This window comes from Sinocyclocheilus rhinocerous, unplaced genomic scaffold (genome assembly GCF_001515625.1).
Source record: "Sinocyclocheilus rhinocerous isolate Xijiao unplaced genomic scaffold, SAMN03320098_v1.1 scaffold650, whole genome shotgun sequence".
Classification (NCBI taxonomy): Eukaryota; Metazoa; Chordata; class Actinopteri; order Cypriniformes; family Cyprinidae; genus Sinocyclocheilus; species Sinocyclocheilus rhinocerous.
This window is the reverse complement of record NW_015638019.1, coordinates 111231-126187: the sequence shown is the minus strand read 5'-3', so window position 1 is coordinate 126187 and position 14957 is coordinate 111231. Positions and strand designations below refer to the sequence as shown.

Sequence of the window (14957 nt, the reverse complement as noted above, 5' to 3'; positions counted from 1 at the left end):
TTTATTTATTTAGTCATTTAGCAGACGCTTTTATCCAAAGCGACTTACAAATGAGGACAACAGAAGCATTCAATTGTATTAAAACAACTAAAAACAGATCCAAAACGAAAAACTAAAACTTTATAAATACTACTTATACACATTTTAAAAATAAAGAAATTAAATAAAAATGACAAATGCACTTATTATTAATAACTTATACTTATTAATATTGACCTATTACTTTTGCTATTGCTTTTGACCATTAGGTATATGCATACAACACATACAGCATACAATGTTAAAAATCTTCTACATTATGAACGTTAACCCAAAAACCTTCAGCTTCATACACTGTAGATAATTGTGACCCTGCCTGTGGAAACCCAGCTAAAGTATTTTTTTTAAACAGTGGATGAGTAATTCACTCCTTGATTTGCTTAATAAAAGCCTCCTTTGAGATCGTTTTGACAGACATGTTTATTGTGTATTATTTTCAACGTGTTCATTGCTAAGTTTAGTGTGGCAAAATAATTAAATAGTAATTCGCATGCAGTGTATCTGGTTGCCATGACAACCTCACGCGCTTCCTGCTACTGCTCTGTGTAATTAGAGTGTGAATTTGTAGATTTTCTATAGCAAAACTAAAATGTGTTTAAAAGTGCGACTGACCAAATCGTCCGGCTGGGTTTGCCCCCCCCTCGAACTCGAAGACATCTCTAATTTGACAGTTTACCTTCTGATCTCACTCGGTGCCTCTAGGCTACGTAGGACGGGACGAAACCATGCAGTGAATAGGGGGAGCTAATTTGGCTGGAAATGCAGAAATAAGCCGTAATTTTGTTTTATTTGTAACTCTTTTGTAGATACATTAATCATTTCTATTACATTACTACTACTACTGTTACTACTAATAAAACAGATCTCTGGGGGCCCCAAAAGTGCGTGGGCCCTTAGAATCGTTCTAACTTTCCCCCATTTAGCGGCGCCCCTGCTACTGACATTTGCTTTAAACATTACAATGCTCACGATAACTTTCGTTAACTCTACAAATACATAAATCCACTTTACCAGCTAAATTACTCTTAGACAGCGATGCCATAGAAATATACAGAGCTACCGCACAAACGGAAGTTCAAAGACAATATTCTAAAGAAGGCGACGCGCTTGTCTTGCTGGAGAATAAGGTCAATATTGAATGTAGCTGAAAGAAAGAAGAGTCGAGAGTCAAAAGCAGCGGGCGCGTTTCCTCCTCCCTCCTGACACTCGGGTGACCTTGCTTCTGCTCGCGCGACTCCTCCAAACACGCCGCTGCCTTTTAAAGCGCGAGACGGCATGAGCGCTGTCACTTTGACACTGAACGAGGCAGGCTCGGGAGCTTCCGTAGTCTCGTTCATTTAAACCCCCTTTTCACCTCGTCGAATACCCATCATCCTTTCATTTCTTCTTTCTCCATTGTACCGTAACTTTCAAAGCCCCTTGTCGCCATGTACCGGTATTTCGGGGAGCTGCTGACTCGCGGAGCGGGGAACGCTCTGGCCTCGGGATGCGTCGAGTCCGCTCTGCCGGCTTCCTCATCTTTGCTGAGGGTGCGTCACTACAGCGATGCCGCTGACAAGGAAGATGACCCGAACTTCTTCAGGATGGTGGAGGGCTTCTTCGATCGTGGCGCTGCTATTGTCGAAAACAAGCTGGTGGAGGACCTGAAGACCCGGGAAACGCCGGAGCAGAAGAGACACCGTGTGCGGGGGATCCTCAAGATCATCAAGCCCTGCAACCACGTCCTGAGCGTGTCCTTCCCCATCAAGAGAGACAACGGAGAATGGGAGGTTATCGAGGGTTACCGGGCACAACACAGCCAGCACAGAACTCCCTGCAAAGGAGGTAAGCGATATTGTTTTTTTTATACCGTGCGGTAAGAAGGCATAATATATCAGTTTACGTGTTTTGCGCAACAAGATGTTTGACAGCAGTTTCATGGTAAGTGCATTCATGTTGACAGTTGTTGACACAATGCCTTGCAAACCAATGTGTGCTCTTTTATTCATTGTATAATGTTTTTGTACGGCTTTAAACGTGGTATTTGTATAGATTGGACTAGTTCTGCCCTGTCAATAATACAGCACCTTGACACACCTTGCACCTGCACAGGTGTATGTATCACCTGGGGAGAGAGGCCAGACACTGAAAATTCTCCAAAATTCTGTTTTCCATTTATTTTTTCTGGATTGTATGGTTTCATTCCAATTCATTTCTATTGTGAAATATAATCTCTAATCAAATTAATTCGGAACCTTTTGCAATTACAACTCAAGTTTTTAACTTGGCTTTAGTCAAAATAACAATTAGTCTGCTATATTAAGTCGACTATTTGGTCAAATGAACTGCATCAATACAGAGCATAATCCAAAACAACAAAAAATGTATAATTCTATTTTTTATTAAATAAAGCATTCCACAACTTTATAAGAGTTTTGCAGAAGACCTCTATAGCTGAGTCACAGCACAACATCACCCTTGCTTGTGTTATTTCTTAAACTTTTACAATATATTGTTATTATTACTATTATATTTTACTACACAATAATTATAGATTATTCAATTTCACATGTCAGGTTAAGCCGAGATATTATTTTTGATGGAAAACTGAATGAAAACCCTTGTTTTTCTGTGTGTATTTGTCAAAAACATTTTTATTAAACTTCCTATTTCAAAAGAAATGGAATGGCAGAAATCGTACAGCCCTATTAAGACTATCAGGTTTAGGTTTTTTTTATGTGCCTTGATTTGTTACTTTTGTTTTTGGATAGGCTGTCTGTGGTTTTTGTCTGACCTCAGAATATGCTTCCTGCTTGACATGTTTATTAGTCATTAATGTGAACATCGCAGTTTCAACTGTTTATACTAACTTGCAACTGATTGTACCCTTATGCCAAACAAGGGCAACAAGTTGTCTCAAGTCAACTGTGTGTTTTCAGTACACAAAGAATCATTCATATCATTCAGTTAGGTTCAGAAGGTTCATTCATGTTAGGTTAATAAACAATTTGCCTGGGTGCTAGCTGATAAGGAAGAGGTTGATACACAGTCTATAATGTATAAAAAAAAATGAGATGTGATGTGTTTACTTTCTGTGATTTAACAACAAGCATATACTCCAATGAAAGGGGTTTACGCCCATACCGAGGCACATCCTCATGTTGTAAGTCATGGGAGGCCCACAGAATCGCATTCATTCTTAACAGCAGATGTTAAGAAGCAGTGGTCATCAAGAGATTGAGGCCGTGCAGAGTGGGAGGGGGAGATGTCATCATGGCACTGCATTGTGGGTGATTTGTGGGGTGATGTATCGTGAGAGAGAGTTGTAAGGGTGGATATGGGGGTGGGGCTCAGGCGCTCTGGCTCGTCATCTGTGTGACAGGACCACTCTGCTCACATTTACACATAGCATTTGGAGACATCTAACTCACCAGTGTGTATTTTGTATAGTCCATCCAAAATTTCCAATTCTGTCATTCACATACCTTCATGTAGTTCCAAACCTGTGTGACTTTAATTCTTCTGCAGAACATAGGCTAAAGATATTTTGTATAATGTTGGTAAGAAATGTTTCAGTTCCCGTTAGCTTTCATAGTCTTTTTTTTCTGTCAATGAAGCCAATGGAAACCGAAAATGTTTTCTTACAAACATTATCAGACAGTCATAGAGGTTTGGAACAACATGAAGGTAAAATGATAGCAGAATTTTCATTTTTGGGTGAACTGTCCCTTTAAAGGATATTAATGTGATTGCAGCTATGCATGCAACAATATTAAATTATGAGATAGTAGTAGGTCGGTTTGACAAAAAAACTCTTATGTGTTTGAAAAGTTGTCATTCTCTCATTTGTTTTGTTTATCTGTGTCTTGCAGTGAGTCAGTAATTTTAAAGACCTTAATTTTCCATGAGAAATATACTGATCGCCTTTTTTACTTAAAGTGCTTATAGCTCACCCCATCTATTTTCTAAATGTATGTTTTTTTATGTTATTGTGAAAAATGTATGCTTGTTTTACTTACCACCCCTCCAAGATCATCTGCCTCCATATTTAAATGCAACGCCCACATTTCAAAATCCAATCAACCACTGTTGCATAAAACCAAGTCCCCACCATCTTTTTCCATAGTGCATTACATTCGGATGTACACCACAATATTGAAAAGAAAATATCTTCTTTCATTTCATTGTGACTTTAATGAACACCATCAATGTGATTCTGATAAGACCAGTGATAATAAGCATCTCAGTACAACAACCTTTTATTTTTAACGCATTATTTTCTCATCACAAACCAATACCAGTTAGCAAATTTATTAAGTGTGCGTACTTTTTGAATATCATGCATAAAATACCTCTTCAAATATTGGCCTTTGGTGCAAAGTGCTCCATTATCAGGCATAAAATGGAGCACCTTGGGTAAATCATGATGAATCAGAAGACCAGCCAATCAGAAATGCTCGCTGCTTGTAAATCATTTTACATGTTCAGGTGGTGTGTAGTTAAAATTTGCAAATGCCTGAAGTCAGCAAAACGCCCGACATCAAATGCAGCCCCTTAATTTGTTCATGCAAGGCAGACCCTTGTTCTCCATGGCTCAAAGGCACTAACAAAAGTGCTGTGATTGACATTATCTATGTGTAATAGACAAGATTAGGTACACATTACAAAGTACAAGAGCAATTCAGTCATCACACACTGTCAGCTAATGGCTCTGCATTTCATCATCTGTTAGCCAAAGTCGTGCACGTGAATGTCGGAATCACTGGATCAGCAGAAATGCTTGGCTGCATATCCTGTATATGTGCAAGAGTAATGGAACAAAAAGATGGCATGAGTCAGACTTGTGCAGGAAGTGCACATCCTGGTTATGATCAAGCACTAGGTTGGCTCGCTAGGTGGAGTCGAGGGAGATGCTGGATAGGTTTCCTCCTGTGTGTGTTTTTTTTCTTCGTTCTTTGGATACAGTAGGTGATCAATGCTGAGTCATTCCTCCACTCAAGAGCCCCCACCATCTCCCTCACATCATTTTCCCCACCCCTCTGTGTGTATAAATGAAGACCATTTCAGCTATAGCGGAAAAAGCACATCTGTTAAGCTTGTGAGCTTTTAAACGCAGACAAAAAGACGCCCAGAGGGGCTGATTTTCTTATGGGCTTTTCAGCAATAAAAAGACATCATGATCAGTGGTTTAGTTCCATATTGGCCTGTATGTTGGCAGCTTTCTCACTTGTATTATGAACATTTAGGACACATAATTTCACTCATTTGGGCCAGACATCACCATTTGCATTTACAGAAGCATTGTGAATTAATGCATTTATTACAGATTATAACAGATTATTCCCAGTCTAATTTTCTACTGCTTATGCAGGATGGCAGTCTGTTATTTCTGTTTATTGTAAAAGGGATTGATACGTCTGCCAGGCAGTGTGGCAGTGTGTGTCAGAGACAGACACACACACTCATTCACACAGTCAGTCAAGATTCATGATGCAGCCTGGCAGAGGAGCTGACTGGACACGGAGTCATTGCAGCCTCTGGCCCAAAACACACATACTCACAAATACACAGGACTCCCCCTGCACACATGACTTTCAGATAACATTTGCCTCACCAGGTTGTACAGAACATTGTGTACTTTTGTACTGAAATATTTTTTTCCACTTTTTGTGTTTAACTGGGTAGTTTGTACAATCTTGAAATATAAGCGAATTTCAAAATTGTACAAATAAAAAAAACTGTATAAATATTATATTATCCACCAATCATGAATAGAAATTCATTAGTCCAAAGGTATGGAAAACCTTGTTTATATATATATATATATATATATTATAGATAGATATGTGTATATGTGTGTGTATGTATATGCGTGTGTATATATATATATATATATTATATGTATATATTTATATATTTATATCTTTAATATAATATATAATATATATATATATATATATATATATATATATATATATATAAAAATTTAAATGCGTCCTTTTGATTGCACAGATAAATGTTAATTAAGATCTACATGCAAACTAGATTCATTCATTGCTGTGCAGTTATTTCCGCAATTATATATTCATTGTTACACAATAGGACACACAGTTTATCATTGTGTGCTCAAGGTGTGTGTAGCATATACAGTATGCTTTATTAGAAACGCAGTTTGCACTTTGAGGTCACGTCCGTGCTGTGGCTTGCTTTAGGAAACCAACATTAGGCGCCAGCTTCTTAGAAGGGAGTGATGGTAGCACCTGTCCTAATGGAGCATGACCAGAGCACACAAGTTGAGCTGCAAGGCTGAAAAAGGTGACCTGTGTCCTTTGAACATGAGCTGGCACAACAAAAAGTCTTAAAATGGTCTTGGTTTATTACTAAACTGCATTTTTTGAAATTGAACTAGTGTTCAGGAATACAATGTTGTATGTTTCCATGCAAAAAGTGACACAAATCATTCATTAAGTCTGATGTCATCTTGTGTTCTGTCCTGTTTATCCTCATTCAATTTAGCATTAGAAAACATAGCTAAAAAACTGACCAGAAGTCTATACCGCTTCAGAGTGTCTGTTTGTTTAAGCCCATTGGTGTTTTACATCCTCCTTTGAGTTTGAGGTTTTGGTAACCAGTTGACTCCTTGTAATGGTTGTGATTGAACCCAGTTTCATGGGCCTTTTTGCTTTTCCTTTTTCAGGTATCCGATACAGCATGGATGTGTCTGTGGATGAGGTTAAAGCTTTGGCCTCCTTGATGACGTACAAGTGTGCTGTTGTTGGTAAGCTTTGTGTTTTTTTTCCCCAAACATCAAGTTGAGGTGAATTCTTCTTCTGGATTGTGCATTAGATCTCTCTTATACTCAAATACATTGTTTTTAATAAGTCAGAGTTATTTTAGATTCAGAAAATCCTTCATCCTTATAGATTACACATCATTTATCTTCTTCTAGATGTGCCATTTGGTGGAGCTAAAGCTGGAGTGAAAATCAACCCCAGGAATTACTCTGTAAGTACTCAACATATATGTCTAGACTCTGAGCACACAGACTCCTGAAATAACTCTTTATCATGTCTGTGGACTTTGTTTGCCTTTTTCATGGGCTCAATGAAGCGGAAACACATTTCATGCCATCAGTCCTCCTTTCCCTTTAAAATGGGCCTTGCTCCCTGATTGGATGAAATCCTGAATAAAGAGTCCACAATATAAAGATGTTTCAGTGTGCAGCAGTAGATCTTCCTTGTTGTTCTGTTTTAATATGTGTAGAGTCTGTAGTCCTTTCTGAACCTTATTGCTCCAGGGAGTGAACATGCTTTCTTTCTTTCTTTCTTTCTTTCTTTCTTTCACATTTAGACCTTTATCTTGTTCTTCATCAACTGCATTTAAAGTTCCACTATACATCTGACAACATTTTAAAGGGTTTTCTTATTCCTTTAAACAGTTTCTCTGAGGAATGACTTTAGGGAAATGGAAATGCTTAAAGAAGTCTTTTAAAACCAGACATACATGGAGCTTCTGTTTTTTTTACTTTTATGGTTGTCATAAGCTATAAGGAGCAAGACATATATAATTTAAGACTGTTTTTATTTACATTTACATATTGGTTTTTGTTTTTAATTTTTTATTTGTGCTGTTCAGGATAATGAGTTGGAGAAAATCACAAGAAGGTTCACCATTGAGCTGGCCAAAAAGGGATTCATTGGTGAGTTTATTGATTAATTTGTGCTTTTTGACCTCGCTGTTTTAAATACCACACATGACCCCTGCATCAAGACCTCCAAGAAAATATAACACAATATACAGTACTGTCCAAAATGTTGGGGTTTTAAGTAAATTAAACTTTTATTTAGTAGAGACACATGACTGTGTAATTTAGTGACAGTTTCATATATTTCAAAAATGTTCATTTTAACTTTATATTCATCAAAGAATCCTGGAAAAATGTTTCCACAAAACTTTTAAGCTGCACAACTGTTTCAACATTGATAAAAATAAATGTTTTTTGAGCACCAAATCAGCATATTTGAATGATTTCTGAAGGATCATGCTTTCTCATGTGTTTCATGCATCTTATGTGATTTACTTGATGAGCATAAGAGACTTTTTTTTTAAAACAAGATACCCTTTGTAATATAACTTCATTGCAACAGTTCTGGAGATATCAGGAAATCCTCAGGGAATTATTAACTTTGCTTCCATGCTCTTTTAACCCGGAAGAGCTTCAGTACTTCGGTGCTGTCAAAAATAAGTCCCTCCATGTGCGGAACTGTTTTTGAAAATGTATTCAGGGAGCAAGGCTGTCTGCATAGCTGTTTATCTGGATGCCTTCCCTGTTTTCCTGGCCAAAGCAGCTGGCACTGGTATGGGGGGAAGGGCAGTGTGCTCTCACAGTGTCAGAGCGGGCACTGAAACTCCAGCTCTCCGTTAAAACACAAGCTGCCTACTCAGATCATTTGTTGCATTGCCTCTTAAAAGACTTTTTCCCCGGAGATGTGCAATCAAGCATTCATATTAAAGAACAATTAGCATAGTTCATGGTAACCAATGCGAAACCTGAGTGGTCTCTGTCTGGTCACATGACCACCATCTGCTTTCATAACACAATTATGTAAAAATATCTCTTTCTTCTCTCCCTCCCGTTCTTTCCATTCAGGACCTGGCATTGACGTACCCGCCCCTGACATGAGCACTGGCGAGAGGGAAATGTCCTGGATCGCTGACACCTATGCTAACACTATTGCCCACACTGTAAGCAGCTGTCTACTTTATTAAATTATTAACCATGCCCATAAAACTCCCATTGAGGTTTTTCCCTTTTATCACTTGTAGATTAACATGCCTAGCCTCTTTTAACTAAACTGAAAGGTTAAAAAACATATACCATAAAGGATATTTGAGCAATAAGTGTTACAAAAACAATAGAGATTAGAGACTTAATAAATCTTTCATCAATATCTTTATCAGCAACCTTACACCCTTTGTTTGTCTATCTCTGATAGTGTTATGCTATCTATATAGCTGACAGACTGTGAAATGTTTACCTTTGTGCCCTAATAAATGGATGGGTCACGGCTTTATTTGCATGGACAATAGCAACCAGATTTGCTGTCTTAGTATATATGTACATATTTTAGAGTGTTTTTCCTTTTTGTGATATGATTTTGGATGGCCGCTTTAACTAGCACAGAAAGAGAATAAAGCTGGGTTATTTATGTATGAAGATTCCTAATATGGCCAAATCATACAGATTTTCTTTTAGTGTATTTTCTGGGGTGCTTGTGGTCAGGGTTATTCTTCCTAGAGGGCTCTTATTATAGTTACATTATCCTCTAATACAGTACTAGCACTATCACCATGGCAACAAAAGGATGGTCATGTTTTGTTCTTTTTTTATATTTTTAAGTGGGAGGGTAATGACTGTGTTAAACAATATCCAGCTTTACTGATCCTGAAAGGATAGATTTTTGCCAAGTCAGGCTGTGGAGAAGGCAAGAGTCCAGTCACATCCAAGCACAATGTCACCCTGGAAACAATTTGACCTCAGAGTGCAACATTTTATGTAACATTACCTTTTCTGTAGCTGTAAGAGATGTGCTATAAGCATAGACAAATACTTGAGACCCTTATAAAACTGACCTGAACTCTCATTTAGTTATGGCATGTAAAATGTCCCATGTATATTTAGCTTATTAAAATGATGATGATCAACAATTATTTCACAATATGGCTGAGGAGCTGAGTAAAAAAAATATATTTCTTGTATTTAATCTTTTAGGAATTTTTACAAAACAATATTGATTCTTAAATCCCAAGAATCGATTAGTGTAGCCTGTTTTCAGTTAATGAATGGAACATTGAAGCGCACATCCCATCAATCAAATCGCAATAAGCTTTGTGCTTTGTTAACTTGATATGAAACAAATAATCATATTTCAGATTCTTTCCATTTTATTGCAATATTTCAGCACGAAATAAACATGAATGAATGTCCGTAGGTATTAAAAGAAAGAGTACAACTTACTGAAATCGGTATCCTGTAATCGCTCAATTATTGTTTCAACCACACAAAAGACGTCAATATAACTAAACGTTTTCTAAATGCTACCAGTGAATTTAGTCATCAATGTACAGTATTTGAGTTAAAAAATATATATTTTTAATGGTTTTAGTTTTAGTTAGCTGTAACGTTGATCTAAATGTAAAAATAGGGGGGGGAAGCATGAAAAATCCAGTATCGACTGTCACTGACTAATTAAAAATGTTGCTTGGCCAAAAGCTAATGTGTTTCAGATACAAGGGAAACTCTGTCAGTGTTCTACAAGGGAACAGTAAATGATTGATGGTATCAGTGGACTGGAATACAGTTGAGTTTATAAAGGGCAATAATCACTCTTCACTAATAATGCAGTCTCAGCAGATTTGCATGTGCAGAGTGGCAGTCGAGGGAAACGTTGCATAAGCTTAGACTTATTATCAGACATGCAACTCATCTTGATTTAAATGTCCAGCAGTAATGAGATACTTTGATTTCTCTTCTCAGCCCAGCACGTTTGATTATGATGCATACTGTATGTGTAAATTTTTTAATATGGCTTTACACTTGTTTGGAGGTTAACAAGGTTACTGTAATGCATATAGTATTGAAATAACTATTGAAATGTGCGTCCCCTGCAGTAACCTCTGGCCACTGGCTGTTGTGTGTCATCTGTGAGTGGAGCACAGGTCTCCTGTCTCGATGCCGTTTCCTCATTCAGTGACATAAATAGGGCTATAGTAGCTGCCCTCGGGCAAGCTTGCAAGCTGCACTTGGAGTGTGTGACCCCTCTCACGTACCCTTACGACAGCACAAGACCCCTTCACACCAATTCAAGAGCTCTGGTTGTTAGTGTATCACATGTTGTCCTCATCCCACCCTCTGAACAGCCCCGACTGGTGCTTGTGTTTTTGGATGAGAAACAGACAGCCAGTGTTGGCTGAAGTGTTGAGTTGAGAACCAAGCACTGGTTTTTATTCAGAACAGGTTTCATTTAAAAAAAAAAATTCTGGAACTGAAAGTTTTCCAGAGATCCAGGGGGCGTGGTTGGATCCAGATCCAACTCCTCCCACCTTATACCTAAACCTACCCGTCTCCACCCCCTGATCCCTAAACCCGCCCATCTCCACCACTAAACCTACCCATCTCCACCCCCTAGATGTGGATCCAACCACGTCCCCTGGATCTTGTGTTCTGCAGTGAGGGGCTACTGGTTTTCCATGCCGTTCAGTTTCATTAATCGTTCCGCATTAATGTGGAGTTAAAGATACACATTCATATACTATTGTTTTTTTGTTTTTTATAGTTTTAGTACATCATGTTAGCCTAAATGAAATGCCATGGTGACCAGCTGAATTTTTATTTTCAGTCAATGTTTATTTAATGTCAAGTAACAAATTTTTTTTTTTTTTAAGGTTTTAGTTTTACAGTAGTTAACTATATTAACTCGGTTGCATTTTTATTTTTGTGTGTGTGTGTGTGTTTTTGTTCTGCAGCTGAAAGAATAATACATTAATTGGCCCATTTTTCTGTCTTGTTTGTGTGTGTCTCTCTTTCTCTCTGTAGGATATCAATGCCCATGCCTGTGTGACGGGTAAACCCATTAGCCAGGGTGGTATCCATGGCAGAATCTCAGCCACTGGTCGTGGAGTCTTCCATGGCATTGAGAATTTCATCAATGAAGCCTCCTACATGAGCAAACTGGGCCTGACCCCTGGATTTGCTGATAAAACCTTTATTATTCAGGTATAAACGACAATTTGAACAGTTGGACTGACAGTTTCATCTTCACTTTAACTAGTTTTCTTACTGTATTTGAATGATTGGCCTTTAGTTTTTCGATACAGTAATACTTTACTGGTAGAGTGAAGTAACTCAAATAGAGATGTTTAGCAGAATGTTCATGCTGCTCTTTTTTTATGCTTATTGTGACCAGGAATGTTTGAGCTAAAAGAAAAAAAAGCTATAATATTGTCTTAGTAAATCATATGGACTACTTTGTATTTTTTGAAGCATGATTGCCACTGATCAAAATACGTTTTCATTTTATGGAAAGAAGCATTGTCAATATTATACAAAAATTCTTGTGGCACATTAAGTCATACCGTTTTGTAACTAAATGAGGGTGAGTAAATGAATACAGACTTTTCATTTTGGGCTAAAATAACCAAGTGACAGCATGATATGCTGACTAAATATTATTTCGCTGACACAAAAAGGAAGAGTTAATCAAATGTCAGCGTCTAGTACATCTCAGTTCCTTGAAATCACGTGCTGTTTGAATCCCTCTACAAATAACGGCTCCGCTTTACAGCTGTGAAATCTGTTGACTTTACCATGAACCAGCAGATCTATTCTCTAGGATTAAGATTTAGTTGTTTTGTTGCAGTTTTCGGGTTCTTAATCACTGTGTGCTCGAAACTTAAAATCAATCAGTGCAGCCCAGACTACAGGGGGAAGGGATTCTCATCGACTGTTGCTCTGGGATTATTGCTGCAGAAATTACATTTTCTTTCTAAAGATTTAGCAAAGCAAAGTGACAAGAGAAGATGTTGTCACGTGTTATGGATTTAGAGCAGCGCAGAGAAGAGATAGCCTAGTCATTAGTATCAAACGAAGCCTCAGGAGAGGAGTGCATTACATAATTATTTTGAACCGAGTTGGTATGACTGCTTCCCATTTGTCCTTTTGTAATGTGAGCAGCTATATTCATTTCCCCCTTCGACATGCACATGACATCTTGCCAGAAATTCCTTTGATGAGGTGAATAGGCTTCCCAGTATAAGCTAGTTCCAGTGTTTCTGTTGTAATTATGACAAAGATGCTTGTTTTTTAACCATTGATAGCTAGTCTATGCTAAATCAAACCACATGGGGGCACCATTGCCACAAACAAAACAGGATTCTGTTTTTAACACAACTTATTCTAGTTTCTTATCCCATCATGCAGGGTTTCGGGAATGTGGGTCTGCATTCCATGCGTTACCTCCACCGTTATGGTGCCAAGTGTGTGGGAATTGCTGAAATCGATGGCAGCATCTGGAACCCCAACGGCATGGACCCCAAAGAGCTGGAGGACTACAAACTGGTCAGTTAGGAGTCCATTTACAATTGCTTTTTAGAATCCCTGGTGAGAATTTACCCTACCTAAACTGTTTTTTGAATATATTTCTGCTTTCTCTTTAGCAACATGGTACAATTGTGGGCTTCCCTAACTCTCAGCCATATGAGGGGAACATTCTGGAAGCTGAGTGTAATATCCTCATCCCTGCAGCTGGAGAGAAACAGCTGACCAGGAAGAACGCTCACAATATCAAAGCTAAGGTCTGACACCAACAGCATCATTCAGATGTGCTTGTAATGCTTAAATGCTCTTCACCAGTGCTGAACATATCCTTTTTATTGCTTCAGATTATTGCTGAAGGCGCTAATGGTCCCACTACGCCAGATGCTGACAAGATCTTCTTAGAGAGGAACGTCATGGTCATTCCAGTAAGAGAACAACATTCTCTCAAACTCTGTCGTGCTTCAGGAAAGTATAAATAGGAATAATGATTCATATCTTGATGCGCAGGACATGTACCTGAACGCTGGAGGTGTCACAGTCTCCTACTTTGAGTGGCTGAAGAACCTGAACCACGTCAGCTACGGTCGTCTGACCTTCAAGTATGAGAGGGACTCCAACTACCACCTGCTGAGTATGTGTTTAAACTTCCTCCAACCGCTCTATCAGCCTCAGTCGCTCAAAGAGCAGCAGCATGGAATCAATGGACTTGCATCATTACATTATTCAAAGCTATTGTCTGCCAGCAGGCATCTTTATCTCTTCAGAACGTTCTCTGTAACACCCTATGTGTTCTCGTTTTTCTTGATTCCCTTTCTTTTCATCACTCCCTCCCTTTTAGCACTTGTTCTTAGCATGCGGGCAGGCCTGATGCAGAGCTGTGACCAGCAGGGTGTGACACTGTTTCCTATAGCAGAGTTTGAACCACCCCTACTCTTGTGTGCTATATGTACTTGGTCACATGGCACAGATTCTCTTTGTCTTTCTCTCCTTGGTTAAAGCAATTTAATTAACATCCAAGTGTCAAAGCCTGCTGGCCCTTCAAGAAATGATCCGTTAATGTCATTTGCAGTAATTAGATGGGATGGAAGCCAGAGTAATGAAGATGCTTTTGAAGAGATGTGTCAGTTTTAAAGTTGACAGAATTAAAGTTGACCGATAACATTACATTGCAGTGTTTCCCCTGCCATTATATTAGGGGGGCGGCCCTTAATTAATCAAGTTAATTTTATTTAATTATATTTTCTCTATAGCGCCAGATCACAACAGAAGTCATTTAAAGTTACCTTTCCGATAGAACGGGTCTATACCTTGTTCTATCATTAAACAAACTAAATAGCCTTATGTTATTTATCTTATTTACACGACGGCATGTCATTTCGGTCTCTACGTTATGGTCGCGCTCTCTGTATCGCGCACAGCGGAGTTCCACACTCACACACACACACACACACGTGCGCGCACTCCCACTCCCACTAGTATTTGTAAATATTAAGCCGCAAAACGACTATTTAAATATGAATTCTGCGTATCTCTGTGTTAATGAATGGCGCAGACGTGCGGTTTTGTTTACTATTTGTACTGAAGCGCGCGTGGCGCTTGCAGTGATTTTAGCATCTGCCATCTCACTAAATGAGGACATAAATACATGAACAACATCTCCAGAACTACTCTGAGAGTCACTTCATGAGCATTTGACCGTTTCATTTGAGTAAAACTATCCTCAAATCATATACACACAGAAATGTAAAGGTATTCACGGCAACCCGTCAAAATAAAAGTTCGGTTTAACTTGAGGGCATTGGCAGAAATATATTACTATTGTTGAGTAGAATGTACGTAACAG

At 38.5% G+C, this 14957-nt stretch overlaps 1 protein-coding gene across 1 annotated transcript in view; it reads left to right on the top strand.

Moving 5' to 3' along the window:
- Positions 1-1296: 1296 nt before the first annotated feature.
- Positions 1297-14957, top strand: part of LOC107749346 (glutamate dehydrogenase, mitochondrial-like) — an 18418-nt gene continuing 4757 nt past the window's right edge. The window contains exons 1-10 of the mRNA XM_016564458.1: positions 1297-1863; positions 6716-6796; positions 6968-7023; positions 7654-7717; positions 8669-8763; positions 11615-11794; positions 12998-13135; positions 13234-13371; positions 13459-13539; positions 13622-13745. Of these exons, the coding sequence (XP_016419944.1) occupies positions 1467-1863; positions 6716-6796; positions 6968-7023; positions 7654-7717; positions 8669-8763; positions 11615-11794; positions 12998-13135; positions 13234-13371; positions 13459-13539; positions 13622-13745 (1354 nt within the window). The 5' untranslated portion in view covers positions 1297-1466. The remainder of the gene's footprint in view (positions 1864-6715; positions 6797-6967; positions 7024-7653; positions 7718-8668; positions 8764-11614; positions 11795-12997; positions 13136-13233; positions 13372-13458; positions 13540-13621; positions 13746-14957) is intronic.